This window comes from Haliotis cracherodii, unplaced genomic scaffold (assembly GCF_022045235.1).
Source record: "Haliotis cracherodii isolate W230 unplaced genomic scaffold, xgHalCrac1.p SCAF_9, whole genome shotgun sequence".
NCBI classification, from domain to species: Eukaryota; Metazoa; Mollusca; class Gastropoda; order Lepetellida; family Haliotidae; genus Haliotis; species Haliotis cracherodii.
The window spans coordinates 28,024,990-28,046,558 of record NW_027266343.1 but is presented as its reverse complement, the minus strand read 5'-3'; the positions used below and the strand labels follow the sequence as shown (position 1 = coordinate 28,046,558).

At 37.6% G+C, this 21,569-nt stretch overlaps 1 protein-coding gene across 9 annotated transcripts in view; it reads right to left on the bottom strand.

The window, feature by feature from the left end:
• The window catches only part of LOC139452173 (LIM domain-binding protein 2-like), a 59,720-nt gene that overhangs the window by 15,892 nt on the left and 22,259 nt on the right, over nt 1-21,569 (bottom strand). For 8 of the 9 annotated variants that reach the window (XM_071233530.1, XM_071233528.1, XM_071233534.1 and 5 more), the window contains one exon: nt 16,081-16,156. In XM_071233530.1, coding sequence (XP_071089631.1) covers nt 16,081-16,156 — 76 coding nt within the window. Of the gene's footprint in view, nt 1-16,080; nt 16,551-21,569 lie in introns of those variants that run through there. The other variant, XM_071233535.1, reaches the window with a different exon arrangement.

The following is a 21,569-nucleotide window of genomic DNA, read 5'->3' as shown; positions in this document are numbered from 1 at the left end:
GTCTCAAAATCACAAAACTTTTTTGCCAGGTATTGTTAACCCCTCACAAGCTGACATGAATATAGTTTGATATACTGATATAAGGTGAAAGTCATGATGAACGTTTGCCTCAATGTACCACCTGTCTGGTATGTTGTGATCTGTAAATTGCTGGGTTTTTTAAAATACGAAAGGTATGTAAATTTAAAACTGATTTAATGAAGCAAAAGCAACCAGTGCACAGGTGTCAAAACAACCATTGTGTCCAACCACTTACTCCTCAAAGCTACTTCATGGACTGTGGCATGTCTCAGATCACTACATGTATTTGTCCCAGAAATCATTCTCATTATTTAAAAAATAATTATTCTTCCTTCTTCACATATCCAAATCTGTAATGTGGTTTCAAACTTATCACCTAACAAAATACACTGACAAAAGAATATACCCCAAATCTTACAAGTATCTTCCTGAATCATATACAAAAGTTTGATCGCAAAGAACATCAATATGAGATGAAAATGGCTGATCAAAAAAGAATTATTCTCGTCTTTGACCTAAGCTGATGACAAAGAATACTAATGCCAGTCCTCAATGTAATCCTGCCCGTCACAGGTTTGGGATTTGATTACCATGAGATGCTCCCCGGCCCTGTCTGGCCGAGTCTAATGGGCACAAGAACTAATCAAGTCATTGGTTACCAAGTGACCTGGGCCCCGCAAATTTTCTACCCAGACAATTCTGCAGCCTCTAACACAAGAAGATGTATTTCACTGTAAAACTGGCAAAATTTGCTCCACTAAAAATCAATACGGCACCAGTGACTTTCAGCACCCTGTCTGTTGTCTATTGATGACAGATTGGTGGACTTGACAACAAGGATGCTCTGTGTGTACCTCCCCACTTGATACCATCATTAAAGAAGAGGAACAACATCATACTGAAATTACCTGGAAATATGAATTAGTGACACTGGCCTCATTTTATGATGGATACACAAAATGTCTATACCAACTGACATTGAACGAAACACTTGAAGTTTTGTTAGAATGTGTGACTAAATAGGATTTTATCACTTGTCACCGGATCAAGAACAGCAACACCACAGCCATAGGTTCTGTGGCTCACCTTTCACAAATGTCCTGAAGCTAAAATAATCATTGACATGGGTAGAATCATCCTGCGACCTAAAATAATATCGTTAATAGCTACGTAACTGGGTGGCTTTATAAGAATGCCTTACAAGTTGTGTTTGCAACATGAGCATAGGACCACGCTAAGAGGACAGTATGTTTGACACACAGACACTTCACACTGTCAGCCACCCATCCTCACTTTAGTTGGCCCTCCCTACAAGAATGAATTACACCATAGACAAGCCTGTCATACTGGATAAATGTAGTAATAGAGTAACCCCATTTTTAAGGATAATATCATTTGCAGGAGCCTGAGGTCTGCCATTAACTGCCCCATGGCAATGATGTTTTATACAGCTAAAATGGAGAGGATGTGTATCCTTAGCATGCTAATAGCCCTGAACATACCAATCAAACAGCAATGTATTGTGCTTGTTATTCACACAAAAGACACGACAGATGTTAGAGAGACACTGGCCGTCAACATCAGAGAGCTGTTATTTAACTATATTCTCGAGGCAAGAGAGTTCACTGACTATAAAAGTCCAGTTTCCACCCTTGCCGAACAAGGCTGGAATTCCCGGGCTTGATCGTAGCGCCACCAGTGGTTATTACGAGTTTCATGCCTTCTAAGCCTCTCCTATGGACCAATCAGATTCCATCTCTTGCATTTGCTTCAAACAAAATGGCGGCAACCAGTCATAACGACCTGATTAATAATCAAGACCTATATTGTGATAAAACGGATCTTACATCGCAAAGTGCATCAAATCACGTGAACACCTTGATTAAAAACATGAAGAGATTTGGAAAATATCTGTTGACAACGAGTTGGCGGTGCACATGGTTTGCAAATCCTGCAATCGACCGAAATCTGCACGACAGTTTACCAACTGGATTTTGATTTCAGTGCGCGATTTTGATTGGACTATGCATAGACTCGTTAGTCAAGCCAAAATGTAACTCCATAATACCAGCCTAGTTCGGTAAGGGTGGAAACTGGACTTTTATAGTCAGTAAACTCTCTTGCCTTGGGAAGATGTTATTTAACCTAATCAAAGATAACTTTTTTTTGAGTTTGATGAACATTGACATTGCAATGATTATAATTGACATGGAAATGGGTGACAGTGCAATGATTGATACTGTCAGCTGCAAGGATGTCCGAAGTATCAGAATGCTCGCTAAATGTTGCATGATGCTGTAGTGTTCACCTTATCTTCCGTTTGCCATGTGTTGAGTGTTCACTCATCTGAAACGCTGTTTTCTTGGAATATATGGACAGGACATCTGCGATCGATGTATCACCAGTTGAGTTGTGAGGCACTCAGTCAATCAGGCAAGTCAACAGAGACATTCCGATACAGTCTGACACTGTGTTTGGTTACGTTAGTATATGCAGATTAGCTATGAGGGCCTATGGCAACATGATTGATAATTGCCCGTTGTTATGCAAAATGAGGTCAGTATTAAGTTACAGTGGCCTGCACTTTGGCTGATAACTTGCATACAGACTCTTGTGAATATATTGTCAATCTGCAACATTAGCCATTGGTCTGAGCCCTAAGTCGGAACCCTGATACTAAAAGGCAAATTCAGGCTAGCAGGCACAAAAGGTTTTGTCACTAATTGTATTGTTGAAGTTGAAAGGCATCGGAAGATTGTGAATTGTCTGTAGTGACAGCAGCTGTCCACAGTACACTCAAAATAGATTTGCAAACTGAAATCTGATTACTTGTAAATGTTATTATGAAAATATTTTGTGTAAATCCATCATAGATTTACAAAGCATTCAGTTCTTTTGCAGAGATTACCATGTAGAATTATGAGCATCCCAAGTCCACAGTGACACTGACTGACATGACTGGTTAAACCATCGTAGCTTACATTAATTGTAGGAGATGATCATCAATGAGGATAAAAAAAATTTGTACTTCATTGACTCCAGATATATCACATCATCATGAACTGAGTAAAGATAAAAAAATATCCAAAATTTAACATTTGATTTCAATTCTTTTTTTCTTGAGACAAATGCTTTGGAATATTATTAAAAATATTTTAGATCTTCAATGACCAGATGTAAAATAAGTTATTTTCAATATCCCATCTTAAAAAGATATTCTTTCATACTCAAAGTAAAGAAAAATATTCTCGCTTTGGTATGTTGTTCATGAGATCTGCTGTGGACAAATGACAAGAATGCTGTGATTAGCCAGAGATAAGTCCCCATAAGGACAAGCATGTGACCTGGATCCTCCTCGCTACAGGTCAGTGAGCTTCGATCTCACCATCGCCAATCAGATTTCAAGTAACAGCCTGTCCCAAACCTGTTTGTTTGAACTTATTATGTTCCGGTGGCGAAAAAATCAATACTGATACTTTGTCCCCTGGATAAATATGCTGATTGGATGCACAACCAAAGACAATGGGTGGCGTGGAGATGGCAAGTCCAGCTGGTAAAGCACCCTGCTGTGCGGGAGGGGGAGGGGGCAATCACTCATGCATAGAGATGCTAAGGTTGTGATTAAATATGCAAACACCACCGAGATCTCCTTGCGATCAGACCTGTGGATTATTCCAAGCAACGTAGAGATACAGGCCATGTTGAGTTCGACCCACGAACATTAGTCTTGTATTAACCCTGTATCTCCTAACCCCCTAGCTCATCGATTCTGGATTTAGAAATTAGCTGCAAACATGATTATTTACTGCCAGTGGGAGTTGTGCCAGCCCTTCCGATTTAACACCATCTCATTCCGATTTAAAGGTTTTTGGTCAAGAATCTTGTCCATTCTCACATCTTAGCTGTTCCTGAGGTATTATGGGTTAATCTGTAAACATTAGGCATGTGTTAACCCTTTGAGGGGAAGTATCTGAAGAGAAAGCATATTTTCTTTGATTATTGTATCTCATGAAGAATTGTAATATGGATTTAGTCATAAGACTGCAAATGTATAAAAGGTTTTACTTGATAATAATCATGGGGTTGGCAGGAAAAATCCTTAACTGCACATTTTCTAAACATCTGAAAAGCAAAAGGGTGAATTTGAAAAAGAAATGGCATATTAACCCATAAAATGTCAGTTCTCTTTTACTCTCTTCTGTTTTGAAAGATATTTCACAAAGGACAAAAAGGGAACATTGTATACATGTTCTTATCCATATTTTAAGGCCACATGTATTTGTAATAAACTATCTTTTTAAAAAGCATTCTAAGAATTGTTGCTTTTTTAAAAAAAACACACCACTTAATACTGATAAATTAAAAGAGACAAAATTGAACTTTCATTACAATACAATCATACTGACGTATAAAAACAGGTTTTATCATGTTTATGGTTAGTTATTTTCTCAATTCCATGTGAGTGAGTGAGTGAGTGAGTGAGTGAGTTGGGTTTGACGCCGCTTTTAGTAGTATTCCAGTTGTATCAAGGCTTGATGTTGGAGGAAAGAAGAAGTGATGCAGGTCTCATATGTTTACCACTTTGGTGAAACCCATGAGCATGGATATGGTACTGACAAATCTATAAAACATAATCAGGCTGAACCAGGAATACAACCCACGATCACAGGTTGTTAGTGTGCCCAAAGGAAACAGCAAATTGCAGCGCTTTAGACGACTGTGCCACCTGTGCCACCAATTCCATAAAAACAAATTTAATATTGATAAATGAGGGAAATGTTTACTAAGAAGAACTATTTATCAATTCTTAAAATTCATATAATACAATCTCAGACTAAAAACATACAATTTTTATCACAAACAAATGTCAAGAAAGCATTATAATATTGAAAACATTTTTAAAAGTGGGTACTGAAAGGGTTAACTGAAGTTGACTTCATGATTTCAAGGATTAGGTCAGACTGTATGGATGAGTTCATTTCAAAAACGGGGAGTACTGGTTGACACGCACAACACACATTCCTCATTATAAGGCATTCTGGGGGATATTCGTCGCTGGTCAGTTCAAAATCCCTCCTAAAATCTCAAACTTATACTTGATACAAAACAAACATTCAAAAACAAAGCAGGACAGTTTTAAAAGAAAATTACAGAAATGCATGAGCTTTGTTATAAGAATCTGGCGTTATAATGAGGCTCTAATGCTACCCAGGACAAGGGTCAGCTAGAATCGGATTAATTTATATTTTACCCTGGAAACAGAGGTGAAAGGTCCACTATGACAAGGGAGAAAGTCAGTGTATAACTTCATGTAGAAAGGCAAAACCAAGGTCTTCCCCTTTAGACTGGCAACCACAAACGTAGCCATCAATAGTGTTTAACAGTATGTCATTTATTTTGAATTCACAGCAGCATGAAAAAACATACTAGCACTTACTGCACAACTTACTAGCTGAATGGAAAATAACAATTGTCAATAAGGAATTAAATTCCCAAATGAAATTAAACGGAGGAAAATCAATTCCAATTTCAAATAAAGAAGTTTATTTTGAAACAATAATGTATAGTTGCTTACTAATAACTTTCTGCATCAACTTGGGGTAAGTCATGCTTGGGTGGCAATACAACTCTTAACAATGTATGCCTGCAGTTGTGTCTCACAATAAAATATATACTGCTTCATATCTTGATATTTACTGTTATGATCATTTACCCTTTAGCATTTACTGGGAATTTTAACTTTTTGTCAACAGACTCAGTGACCTTTATGCAGATACACTGAAAGATCCACAAAAATTTCTGAGCGAACATTTCAACATTATGCTCGGAATTACAATATTTTGACAGAAATAGAATAATGATTTTTACTAAGTAATGGAACCATCAGCGTTTTGCCAAAAGTTGATTTGAAAAAGAAATTCAGTCTTAACATATCAAGACAAATTACTCTTTTGAAATACAAGATATGTCATTCAGAATCAAAGATTGTAAACTATATCTGAATAAAGAATTGATTCTCAGGTTTATTAATGCTTTGATTGTAGACATATAACATCAGAGCGGTCATCAAGAAAAGCTACAATAGGCCAATATATTCACTTGGAACAAAAAAAATTGAAAAGTAGCCAAAAGGAACTATGCAGTTTAAATGATTTCAAATCTGACAATGCTAAAATATCTCATACACACAACTTTCATTGAGGTGATTTTATACACTTGTTGTTAATAAACTGAACATTTATTAAAAAACACGGTGGTCAAAGCAAATTACAATCAGGACAGCCTACATCATCTTATAACACAGTAACCATTTTAGTTCCCATCAGAAATAGCAGGATAGTTGCTATGGCAACAGCAACATCAGACTGGCATATAAATACCCCAAGAGTGGGAGCTGAATCATGACAGATGGACATAGCATTTTCAGCAAAAGTTTCCAATAAGAAATCAACCATGCCACTTTGACATATCTAACTTTATAAACACTCATAAAAACTCACTATTAACAATGAAACATGAAATTTAATAACAATCATCAAAGGTTTAAGCTACTGGCCACACAAAAATTAAAAAGAGCAAAGTGAGAATGAGAAGAGGATGTGGGCATAATCTAGATGTGAATGTAAATATGTTAATACAGCCAATGCAGCAGTTGAACTCATTACAACAGAGAAAGCATTTACACCCAAACCAACCCAATCTCAATCTTAATAATCTGGATGTCCATTCTTAAGTACTGTAACAAGTGTGACCCATCTTGGCATGCTGTGTACTGTAACAAGTGTGACCCATCTTGACATGCTGTGTACTGTAACAAGTGTGACCCATCTTGACATGCCGTGTACTGTAACAAGTGTGACCCATCTTGACATGCTGTGCACTGTAACAAGTGTGACCCATCTTGACATGCTGTGTACTGTAACAAGTGTGACCCATCTTGACATGCCGTGTACTGTAACAAGTGTGACCCATCTTGACATGCCGTGTACTGTAACAAGTGTGACCCATCTTGACATGCCGTGTACTGTAACAAGTGTGACCCATCTTGACATGCTGTGTACTGTAACAAGTGTGACCCATCTTGACATGCTGTGCACTGTAACAAGTGTGACCCATCTTGACATGCTGTGTACTGTAACAAGTGTGACCCATCTTGACATGCCGTGTACTGTAACAAGTGTGACCCATCTTGACATGCTGTGCACTGTAACAAGTGTGACCCATCTTGACATGCTGTGTACTGTAACAAGTGTGACCCATCTTGACATGCTGTGTACTGTAACAAGTGTGACCCATCTTGACATGCTGTGTACTGTAACAAGTGTGACCCATCTTGACATGCTGTGTACTGTAACAAGTGTGACCCATCTTGACATGCCGTGTACTGTAACAAGTGTGACCCATCTTGACATGCTGTGTACTGTAACAAGTGTGACCCATCTTGACATGCTGTGTACTGTAACAAGTGTGACCCATCTTGACATGCTGTGCACTGTAACAAGTGTGACCCATCTTGACATGCTGTGTACTGTAACAAGTGTGACCCATCTTGACATGCCGTGTACTGTAACAAGTGTGACCCATCTTGACATGCCGTGTACTGTAACAAGTGTGACCCATCTTGACATGCTGTGTACTGTAACAAGTGTGACCCATCTTGACATGCCGTGTACTGTAACAAGTGTGACCCATCTTGACATGCTGTGTACTGTAACAAGTGTGACCCATCTTGACATGCTGTGTACTGTTACAAGTGTGACCCATCTTTACATGCTGTGTACTGTAACAAGTGTAACTAGTTTTGAGAGCATCCCAGATATTGCACGCCACATGTTACATGGAACACAGCCTATAGAAGCTGCACCACCTGTTGTTTCGTCACACTGTCTGCCCAACAAAACATTCCACACTGAAATTGTATCAGACATTATATGTGCACCATGAACTCTGATACTTTTTCTGAATTTCACTTTTAATAAAACTCCTTTCTCATGATTATCAGGGTTTCCATAATTTCCAAACGTTCCATAGAAACACGAGCAGCTCCATGTGTTGTTCGCGTACTACTCAGGGCCACCCTTCTTCCAGGACTAAACAGAATCCTTCAGATGCCATTTACAGGAAATGAGGCCAATAGCTTTTAATAATCAACAATAATTCCTTCAAATATAAGTTTCAGATTAAAAGAAAGACAAACTCTTCTGACAATATTTGATAATCAACAAAACTAATAGATAAACTACCATACCCCAAATCTACTTGGTTTATTGCCCCTGTTAAATGTTATCTGATAATATAAACATTCTGTGTACACATAGAAGGCCCTGTAAACATCACAGCTGGGTCCCAGTCGATTGTAGAGGACATCATACAATCCCACTTTCTTCTCAATCTAATTACAATTTTCACAAAACACTGAAGGGAACAATGTTTAAAATAGTGAGTGAGTGAGTGAGTGAGTGAGTGAGTGAGTGAACCAATGTCACTTGACACTATAGACAGCAATGTTACATCAATATTATTGCAGTCTTGGCCTAAAAAAATATACAATACACAATACACGTGGGCCTATTTATCAATACGCCGTGATACAGAACGCAAATCTTAAGTACATCAAACCCTAACTATTGCACCCAACGCATGGCTCCCAAAACTTACTTACATTTTAAATAAGCTCAAGTTTTACACTGACACAATGTTTTTCCCTATCTCAAACAAAATTATCAGCTATCACCATGAGCAGGTAACACTGGCAATACCAGTCAACAAATCTAAACTGAACTACGCAATTCAATCCCAATATTTTATTATCTGGTCATAAGAATGTGTTCATTGTATATCTGGACTTATTCAAAATAACATTCAACATTGATCAGTAGATCAAACGAAGTCACCATTATTTACAGCAACCACAGTCAGATTCCCGCTATTGATGCCTTGAAGTGAACATTAGTTGCCAGAGAATGGATACATATACATTAAATGCCATTTGTGGCAATTTGACTATTTTATGTCAATATTCACAACATGAAGTGCAGGAAGTCCCTACGGTGACTGGTCAAATTGTTCCATACATTTCTTGCAGTAACAGGCGAGTAACGGGATCGGGTGGTCAGACTCGCTGACTTGGTTCATGCATGTCATCGATCCCAATTGCGTAGATCGATACTCATAATATTAAATCACTGGACTGTCTGGTTCAGGCTTGACTATTTACAGACCGCCTTCGTATAGCTGGAATATTGCTGAGTGTGGCGTTAAACAACAAACTAACTAACATATCTTGCAATAGCAATTACCTGTCCCAAAGTGCTATGCTTATGGTTCTTACAATTTTTAATATATATACCATATTCGACGTAATAAGTGCCCAGGGCGCTCTCAAAATTAGAAATGGGGGGGCTCTTATTGGCATATTATTTTGTCAAAAAAAAAGAAAAGAGTTGAAAGATAAATTTCGTGGTTTATGCTGACAGCCTGAAATGTTTATATACGAGAGATATATTTTTCCAGAATTTAATTGCCCATAATTAAGGGAGCATATAACACAAGAGTGCGTATTATACGCGAATAAATAAGTATTGTGTACATTGATCAATCGGAAAGGGAGCTAATTTGGATTGTAACACGAGCCAATATACATGTATAAGCAAATATCGCCGTGGGCGCTTATTAGAACGGGGCGCTTATTACGTCGAATACGGTAGTAAAAGCTTCAACTAACAATTTCAGATACAATTTCTTCCGACAATTGCATCAGATTTTGTTGAAGTTTTATCATTGGGTACTTTTTAACTGAATCACTGTTTGAATGGGAGAAAACGTGTGTACAGCTGATTGCTTTTTCTGGCTTAGTTTACGAGAAAATACACACAGTGATCTTATACTTTGCATATAAAATCATGCCTATGAGGGTAGGAAATACAATTTTAATGGTAAATCATCGTGTCTAGCGATGTTTAAAATCAAATTTCGTATTTATATTGACCAAGTTTCCACAAGTTTGTTGTACCTGTTCGTTCACCTGAATTCACCTGAATTACACCATGAATCATAAAAAACTACTATTCTAAACTTTTTCAAACTGTGAAACGCACTTCGCAGATCCTGTTTGGTAGGCAGAGCATGTCCCTACAACTCCACCTCCACCTCCGTTGACAGTCAATTGTAACATTGTCAGTACCCAGCGGGCATCACTATCCCTTGACAATGCTGACATTTTAATTTTTATAACAAAGAACCTGAAGTTGAACTATTCAGACTGTGAAGTACATTGATTATTTTCTGGTGTTTGAACTTTGAAGCTTTCTGCTGTTTTGAAATTTGAAGTGTTCGAAAGGAAAAGTAGAGAAAGTTCCACTTTGAAGTTTAACAACTTCAGTAGTCTTGTTATCATAAAATAATTGTAACTGTTCCAAAATCATGAAAGGCCCAATCGTGACATGTTTGAAGTCCTAAAACTTAATAAACGCTGGCGTACTCAGGTACTGTTATTTGTTTTTTTCAGTATCATCATGATCATACATAGTGTAATGTGACCAGAGTATCGAGATACATAGTGTAATGTGACCAGAGTATCGAGATACATGGTGTAATGTGACCAGAGTATCGAGATACATAGTGTAATGTGACCAGAGTACTGAGATACATAGTGTAATGTGACCAGAGTATCGAGATACATAGTGCAATGTGACCAGAGTATCGAGATACATAGTGTAATGTGACCAGAGTATAGAGATACATAGTGTAATGTGACCAGAGTATCGAGATACATAGTGTAATGTGACCAGAGTATCGAGATACATAATGTAATGTGACCAGAGTATCGAGATACATAGTGTAATGTGACCAGAGTATCGAGATACATAGTGTAATGTGACCAGAGTATCGAGATACATAGTGTAATGTGACCAGAGTATCGAGATACATAGTGTAATGTGACCAGAGTATCGAGATACATAGTGTAATGTGACCAGAGTATCGAGATACATAGTGTAATGTGACCAGAGTATCGAGATACATAGTGTAATGTGACCAGAGTATTGAGATACATGGTGTAATGTGACCAGAGTATCAAGATACATAGTGTAATGTGACCAGAGTATCGAGATACATAGTGTAATGTGACCAGAGTATCGAGATACATAGTGTAATGTGACCAGAGTATCGAGATACATAGTGTAATGTGACCAGAGTATCGAGATACATGGTGTAATGTGACCAGAGTACTGAGATACATAGTGTAATGTGACCAGAGTATCGAGATACATAGTGTAATGTGACCAGAGTATCGAGATACATAGTGTAATGTGACCAGAGTATCGAGATACATAGTGTAATGTGACCAGAGTACTGAGATACATAGTGTAATGTGACCAGAGTATCGAGATACATAGTGTAATGTGACCAGAGTATCAAGATACATAGTGTAATGTGACCAGAGTATCGAGATACATAGTGTAATGTGACCAGAGTATCGAGATACATAGTGTAATGTGACCAGAGTATCGAGATACATAGTGTAATGTGACCAGAGTATCGAGATACATGGTGTAATGTGACCAGAGTATCGAGATACATGGTGTAATGTGACCAGAGTATCGAGATACATAGTGTAATGTGACCAGAGTATCGAGATACATAGTGTAATGTGACCAGAGTATCGAGATACATGGTGTAATGTGACCAGAGTATCGAGATACATGGTGTAATGTGACCAGAGTATCGAGATACATGGTGTAATGTGACCAGAGTATTGAGATACATAGTGTAATGTGACCAGAGTATCGAGATACATGGTGTAATGTGACCAGAGTACTGAGATTCATAGTGTAATGTGACCAGAGTACTGAGATACATAATGTAATGTGACCAGAGTATCGAGATACATAGTGTAATGTGACCAGAGTATCGAGATACATAGTGTAATGTGACCAGAGTATTGAGATACATAGTGTAATGTGACCAGAGTATCGAGATACATAGTGTAATGTGACCAGAGTATTGAGATACATAGTGTAATGTGACCAGAGTATCGAGATACATAGTGTAATGTGACCAGAGTACTGAGATACATAGTGTAATGTGACCAGAGTATCAAGATACATAGTGTAATGTGACCAGAGTATCGAGATACATAGTGTAATGTGACCAGAGTACTGAGATACATAGTGTAATGTGACCAGAGTATCGAGATACATAGTGTAATGTGACCAGAGTATCGAGATACATAGTGTAATGTGACCAGAGTATCAAGATACATAGTGTAATGTGACCAGAGTATCGAGATACATAGTGTAATGTGACCAGAGTATCGAGATACATAGTGTAATGTGACCAGAGTATCGAGATACATAGTGTAATGTGACCAGAGTATCGAGATACATGGTGTAATGTGACCAGAGTATCAAGATACATAGTGTAATGTGACCAGAGTACTGAGATACATAGTGTAATGTGACCAGAGTATCAAGATACATAGTGTAATGTGACCAGAGTATCGAGATACATAGTGTAATGTGACCAGAGTATAGAGATACATAGTGTAATGTGACCAGAGTATAGAGATACATAGTGTAATGTGACCAGAGTACTGAGATACATAGTGTAATGTGACCAGAGTATCGAGATACCTATTGTAATGTGACCAGAGTACTGAGATACATAGTGTAATGTGACCAGAGTATCAAGATACATAGTGTAATGTGACCAGAGTATCGAGATACATAGTGTAATGTGACCAGAGTACTGAGATACATAGTGTAATGTGACCAGAGTATCGAGATACATAGTGTAATGTGACCAGAGTATCGAGATACATAGTGTAATGTGACCAGAGTATCAAGATACATAGTGTAATGTGACCAGAGTATCGAGATACATAGTGTAATGTGACCAGAGTATCGAGATACATAGTGTAATGTGACCAGAGTATCGAGATACATAGTGTAATGTGACCAGAGTATCGAGATACATGGTGTAATGTGACCAGAGTATCAAGATACATAGTGTAATGTGACCAGAGTACTGAGATACATAGTGTAATGTGACCAGAGTATCAAGATACATAGTGTAATGTGACCAGAGTATCGAGATACATAGTGTAATGTGACCAGAGTATAGAGATACATAGTGTAATGTGACCAGAGTACTGAGATACATAGTGTAATGTGACCAGAGTATCGAGATACCTATTGTAATGTGACCAGAGTACTGAGATACATAGTGTAATGTGACCAGAGTATAGAGATACATAGTGTAATGTGACCAGAGTATCGAGATACATAGTGTAATGTGACCAGAGTATCGAGATACATAGTGTAATGTGACCAGAGTACTGAGATACATAGTGTAATGTGACCAGAGTATCGAGATACCTATTGTAATGTGACCAGAGTATCGAGATACATAGTGTAATGTGACCAGAGTATCAAGATACATAGTGTAATGTGACCAGAGTATCGAGATACATAGTGTAATGTGACCAGAGTATCAAGATACATAGTGTAATGTGACCAGAGTATAGAGATACATGGTGTAATGTGACCAGAGTATCGAGATACATAGTGTAATGTGACCAGAGTATCGAGATACATAGTGTAATGTGACCAGAGTATCGAGATACATAGTGTAATGTGACCAGAGTATAGAGATACATAGTGTAACGTGACCAGAGTATCGAGATACATAGTGTAATGTGACCAGAGTACTGAGATACATAGTGTAATGTGACCAGAGTACTGAGATACATAGTGTAATGTGACCAGAGTATCGAGATACATAGTGTAATGTGACCAGAGTATCGAGATACATAGTGTAATGTGACCTGAGTACTGAGATACATAGTGTAATGTGACCAGAGTACTGAGATACATAGTGTAATGTGACCAGAGTATCGAGATACATAGTGTAACGTGACCAGAGTATCGAGATACATAGTGTAATGTGACCAGAGTACTGAGATACATAGTGTAATGTGACCAGAGTATCGAGATACATAGTGTAATGTGACCAGAGTACTGAGATACATAGTGTAATGTGACCAGAGTATCGAGATACATAGTGTAACGTGACCAGAGTATAGAGATACATAGTGTAACGTGACCAGAGTATAGAGATACATAGTGTAATGTGACCAGAGTATAGAGATACATAGTGTAATGTGACCAGAGTATAGAGATATATGGTGTAATGTGACCAGAGTACTGAGATACATAGTGTAATGTGACCAGAGTACTGAGATACATAGTGTAATGTGACCAGAGTACTGAGATACATAGTGTAATGTGACCAGAGTACTGAGATACATGGTGTAATGTGACCAGAGTACTGAGATACATAGTGTAATGTGACCAGAGTATCGAGATACATAGTGTAATGTGACCAGAGTACTGAGATACATGGTGTAATGTGACCAGAGTATTGAGATACATGGTGTAATGTGACCAGAGTATCGAGATACATAGTGTAATGTGACCAGAGTATTGAGATACATGGTGTAATGTGACCAGAGTACTGAGATACATAGTGTAATGTGACCAGAGTACTGAGATACATAGTGTAATGTGACCAGAGTACTGAGATACATAGTGTAATGTGACCAGAGTATAGAGATACCTATTGTAATGTGACCAGAGTATCGAGATATGTATCGCATCTTGACCTTCCTGTGTTGTTGCAGCCATATTGTTTACCCAACAATTCTATTATATTGATAGGAATTTACAAATGCTGCTAGTTTTGTCGATAGTATGGATAACAATCGGTAGTCTCAATAGTCACAATTAGTTAGGCTGGCAGTATTTTTTTCTGTGTTTCCCATCTACCGCCCGCCCTGAATTTTCATTCTGACGTGAAATAATAAAACGTTTTCTTATTTCAATTGTCCCTGCTGCTGTGGAAATTATGAGGTTGGAGATGTGAAACACATAATAAAAATATGGATGGCCTTAAATATAACATAAATTATGCATCAGAAAAGTCAAATTTCAATCCTGCCTTGTGTTGATTAGCAAGGATTACGGCAACTTACTTCACTTTGGTTTGAACAGCTACAGTGAGGCAAATGGCTGACTTTGACATCGTCCCCCAATACTTGATTCATTTCTATTACATTAATTAATATACTGATCAAGCCTTAAAGTTGGTTTCACACTATCGCAATACTATTGCAATACAATTGCAGCAGTTAAAAAAGCCCCTAACAGTCAGGGTTAACATTTGAAGCTGTATTTCATGTAAGCTGTTATTCAAACACATGTTGTGTCTATTATTTTGTCAAGCAGCTATTGACTATTTACAATATGCTTCCAGTTCCTAGAGCTTAATTTGTCAAGATGACACACTTCATTGTTGTAATTTGCATGTGTTGCAATACATGGAAACTCAATACAATTCATTTTTTTAAACAAAACAAGAAACATACACAAAATACATGTACATGTAATATGCAAATGGAATGTACTATGATGCCTGATTGTGTTACAAAACGAGTAACCCTGTACCACTGAATACATTAGTTTTCTTACCTGTGAATCAAAGTATCAATCATTTTCATTCTTTTATTCAGAGTATCTGTACTGCTTGAAATGACTACAGTGATGCATACTCTAATCTGTAAGAGGGTTTTGATCATATGATCCAGCCAGAAATAGTGCTACAGTTCCTATCACAATCTTGTGTATCACAACACTCATGTAGATACCACACAGTGTGTCACCAACAAACAGATAAAGCAAACTTGATGGATTGTGATGACAAGCGGGCTGAGTGTTCTTGAAGCAGGCAATGACATGGGAAGGGTTAACATCAGTACAGAAACCTAGCTCATGCATAACACTGGGACTGGGAGAAGGTGAGGTATGACTGCTCACTGCTTCTCAGGAATATACACACAATCACAATACAAACTATATATACGGGTGGGGTGGGGGACGTATGTCATAAAATCACCATGACCATGAAAGAAAAGTAAGGCACATAACATGGAATATCGCCGTAGAGTGAAATAAACTTCTATATGTTATTTAGGTGTATGAAAGTAAATAATAAACATCTTACCTCCGTCCTCTGTTGCAGTCTTTTGTTGAGTTCATAGATACGGTAGTCTGGCTGGCCCATATAGGGGGTGGGCCTCCTGTAATAGGTAGAGAAGGGAGAGGAATAGAACGGGTCAGGGTTCATGTTCATCATTACAAGCTGTTCCGATCAATCTCGCCACCATGGACACTCAATTGCTGGACATTGAAATTGACACAGGAAAAGCAGAGTGACCACCGGTTGACAGTCACACCAAGCACATGGGGTGTTCTGGCTGTTTACATTCCAACAATAAAGCCACAGTTTCTCCACACATGATTCCAGTCTCTGTAGATGATAGTACTTTTGTAACTAAGGCAAACCACATGCTTGAAGGTTGGACAAGCCCATGCTGGCGAAGTCACAATATTGGGAGCTGCAATGCTTGCTCCCCCATCCTGATGCCACTTGCTAGCTCCACCTCAGCTCTATATAACAGTGGTCCATGTGCTATCAGCCGGTCACAGGCTATTTATAGTCTGCGCACGGCTCCGGTAACTCAAACAGAGTGAATCTAAGCTGAGGCTAGAGAAGTGCTTGCATATAGAACATAGTACGCTATACACTACTGAAGTCGAGGTGCCTTCGCAGGTCAAGCTTAATCAAGACTAAATTCCCTCATCCACTTACGACCCACTAATTTGATTTTGGTGATGAAATTTACAGGCAATTTACGATGTTCTTGGCTAGGATTGTGTTACAAAACTGGGCATATCATTGCAACACATGTGATATGTATATGTTCTCATGAAATATTTACATACACACCCAAAGCCAGGAATGCACAGCTTATTCTAGCTTGTAAAATCAATGGTCACCAAAATGGAACCTGATCAAATTACATTCCTCCTCTTCTTATTGTTCCAGGTGTGGATATTAACCTAAGTTCAGACTTGAAGGCCTGTTGTATGATATACTTCTAAACTTCAAATATCTTGAGGAGAGAAGATACACATTGAACATAATTCCTCAGGTGTCTAGCAGCAAACAGTGTTTGCTGTGGCAATTGAATAAATATTGACTTTAACTAGAACTACTCACAGAAGTTAAACAGTTTAATATGAAAAGAGGAAGGAATAGTCTACTGTAAAAAATATTTTCTAAAAGTCATGTCAACTGATGTTTCAAGAAATTCAGATAAAGTCTTTGAGTGGTGTTGGGTTGTTTGTGAAGTGTGCAAACTCAAAACCATTTCCTTTTCACATCAGTTCCTTCATCAAACATCCGATCAACTAAAACAAACACCTATAGAAATCTACTAAAATAGCAAGTAAAAACATCAGGAACAATCCAATTTGAACAGTAACCTGCAGTGAAGTGTTCCATGTGACATTTGAGATAAACTATCCAGCCTGATATTAAAGCAAGGATAAAGGTACATCAGCATGTTGATCAAGCTTGTTCTGTTTGTTGTTTTCTGTTCCGTTTCAACAGGACCAAGTAAGCCATGTCTAGAACTAAGGAACCACCAGAAGAGACAAGGAACATAGTCTTAGCAGCTACAGTTATTCCTCAAATCTTAAACTACCCAAAAGACCAACGGAGGATCGACTACATCCACACTAGACAAAATGTCCACTGCACAAAACATCCCCAGTGTAATCAGTTTAGGAAGACAGACGGTGTTCATGCTGGTATGCTTGTAATAAGATAATACAAAGACTCCAGGAAGGATAGGGAAGCTCTGTGGATAAAGAAATGGAGAGAATTAAGGTCAAGGAATGGCCTATGGGAACAGATAAGACAGTGGAGGACACACTTTATATTCTCCATTACCTCAATATGTATTGTTCAAAATCTAGGTCAAATAGCATTTATTTCCTGTTTTTGAGCCCCAACAGTTTGACCCCTGCGGCATGTATTAACCTGTGGTGCGAGTCTTTGTAGTATACCGTTACCCTAACCTGGTATACATTCAACCCAACACTGTCATTTGTTCACATCGACCTACTGTGACATACAGGAACACCAAGGCTCAGATACATTATTTACATATGTAAGTAGTTAGAAAAGATAACTTAATGATGATGGCAGTTACAATACTCGGACAGAAATAGACACAGGCAAATCACATGTTCAATACCCTCAGTACTATCACAACTACATCATGTGCAGTTTGAATCTATCCATAGTCAATACACCTGACAATGAGAGTGTACACACTTGGAACAATATTTCAGTCACATCACAGTTTGTTCAATGATGAAAGCCCAAGTAAAGCAATCACCACATTGGTGAAATTGACGAGCATGGGTATGGCTCTGACAAACTAAGAATCATTGTCAAACAAACCTGTCAGTCAAACCAACTATCATCAGATTCTGGCATAACTTAGGGATGTAACTCAGCACAGCAAACTGCTCAACCTTGAAAACTGGGCCCCTAAAAACTGAAAAGACTCAAGGCATTTCTATCAAGTGTCTTGAGCTTAATTCTTACCTTAATTGCTAATTTCAATAAAAAATACTGTTGGGTCAAAACAAATAAAAGGCAGGAAAACCAAGGTAGGTCGGGAAGAGATTATATATGTAGAAACAAATACTTTTTCCAAAAAAGATTATTAACATTTAAATTGAAGGATTTAATGAAAACAATTAAAAACTTATAAAAAATATAATATAAATGACATACTTCAAACACTGGTTATCCTCCTGGCTAGGGGTAAAGCGCTATTAACATGACAAAAGTTGGGTTGGATCGGCAAAGGATGTTTGTTTTACATATTTCATGTGCCACAAAAAGGTGTAGTGTCGGGGCAAGAACTAGAAACAACTTGTAAACACAAGCATATTTTGGTGCCAAAGTAAATTATCTAACATAAACATTCTCTGTTGCAGAGAAAGGTCTCCTTGAACAAAAAGGTCAAGTATCATGGTCTGAGATCGTTCTCCAGTACAAAATGTTTGCAGGGACCAGAAATACCAGTATAACATGCATTTTATCAATGAACAACTAAATTTCTTACAGTCATTAATTTTTATTTTGTTATCATGATTCAGTCACTGTGTCTTGGTTTGCATTCTCATAATTCCGATTTATCAATGAGAACAGGTAGCGCAATACACTGTAAAATATGTCTATTTATTATTTGGTAGAAGGCTTTGGGCTGTGGTCAGATATAGAAACTACATCTTGTTGACCTAACATCCAACACCATACACCATACATCTGTGCATTTCATCACGATACATGTGCTCCGCCATGTCAGGTTCTGGCCACAATATATATCTGCCTGTGTCATTGTCTGGCCATATTGGAGTGCAGGAGTTACCTCCCTTCAACTTATCATCAAGCCAGTGAAGTCAACCCATAATGCCTCCAACGAAAACTTTTTACATAACACTTAATGAATCAAACATGGAGCTTAATTTTGTTTGGCATACATGGATGGAAATTGTGTGTCACTACACAAAAACATAAAGAAAACATGAGAGACTGATGGAGAACTTCATCAATATAGTATATAGCTTTATAGAGATATTCAAAGAGCATGTTAATAATGATTATAATGAATAAACATTTCCTAACCAGATGGGTGGGTTTGTAAACTGTTACAGTTGTAGGCTAAAACCTGTCGTGGCTTTACCCACTGTTGCTATAATGTCAATAAGCTGGCTATGGACGGACTCCAGGAGCTCCCCGTGATAGGCTTACACTGAGGATCAGACATCATGGCCCTCCCTCCTTCCTCGCACAACTCTGCTCACAAGGTCTATGATGCAGCCGTAGTGCTGACTCTAAGAGTAAAGATAGGCATACTATAGGTGTGACTGAACAATCAGATAACTATCTGCACCACACAATTAAGTAATATATTTGTACATCTAAAACTCTGACAAGATCACGATCTTAAAATCCTGCTGAGATTTTCTATAAAAGACAACATATCTGTTCATTCACTGCTTCAAAACACAACTGTTGTTTTTTAAAGGACCTTATCAACTTATACAAAATACTACATACTTTATTCAGGACATCCACCATGTTCAGCAAATATTTTGTGTGTAAATCCCAACGCTTATTTTCAATATATTAACAAATTATTTTTTCAAATGCACCAAAGCCTTTTGACATAGATGGGGTCCTGGTTGTATATACATTGCATAATCTTTTTTAGGTTTAGATTGAATATAACAAACAGTTCTGACGAAAGGCCATCTTGAATTTCCACTTTACCTCAACATCTTTGCTTAGCGTTGGGCATTACATAAATGTTATTTTACAATATGTTTTCCCATTACAAAGCACACACAAATAACATTAAAGACATTCAAATTAAATTTGGGAAACAGACTATCAAATATTAATACCTTGGAAGAGTAGCTATAGCTATCAACTTTGAGTCAGGTCTGTCAAAACAACAATTTTCTCATTTGCCAACTAAAGTTTAATGATAATTTAAATCTAGCAATAACTGTCTGTCTAAGTTATACCAGCGACAATGTCTCAATTTCCAACAAGACAGTAATTATTGTGTCTAGACCAAATCAGGACATGCGCACCAGATAATAGAGGCGCTCTTTAAAATAGAATTCTTCACTAGTAACCACATCATATCGTCACACTTGCATATTAATGATTCCGATAATGAATGATTACTGTGAAAATAGAACAAGATCATTACTTTTGTGAAATATTTTTTGATATGATAAAAAAAGAGAGAAAAGAAATGCTGCGTCCATCAGTTAGATATCTATACCTTGGTAAGAAAAAAGTTATTTGAGACGGAACCAGGAGAGAGTAACTCCATGTTGGTGCCTCCCCGTCCTCCTTGTGGTGACAAGTAATCAGATTAGTCCGTCTCATTACTCACATCCAATACACATCCATCAACTCACTACTCACACAGCCCAACAACACACAATCACCAATTACAAAAACAACATACACATGAAACTTTGGTATTATAACATCTAATTTTCATCTTGTTCTAGTTCCAGAATGTGAAATAATCCCCTGAAATTCTGGTGTTATTGGTAGCATAGTATTTTTCATATTCCTCAGAATGGAAAAACAATTTAATAATTTTTCAGTACTCAAATATTTGTTGTTTGAATATTTATCTGGAAATGTTTGGTTTAATTAAGCTGAAATGTATTCACTGTTGATGGTTATTTCAGACATATCGAACTTAAAAGGGCAAAAATATCAGTCTATCATAGAAATACTTTCATAAATTGCTGTATTTCATTTTCAGAAATTCCTAATATTTATTTTTCAAGAATCCTCCCTAATCTTTCCTTTGTTCGAATGGCCAATTATCAGGACACTCACCCTGAAAGTACTCTTACAATCAAACTCACACTCCAACTGAACTCCAACTGAAATGCTTCCATTCACAGATTTCCTCTCTCCTAACTAAGATAATATCAGATCTGACAAGCACAAACAATACAATGTTATCACATAAACCTTCCTTCATGATCGAAGTGAGTAAAGAAGTGCTAAAACAAATACAGCCAACAAAGACA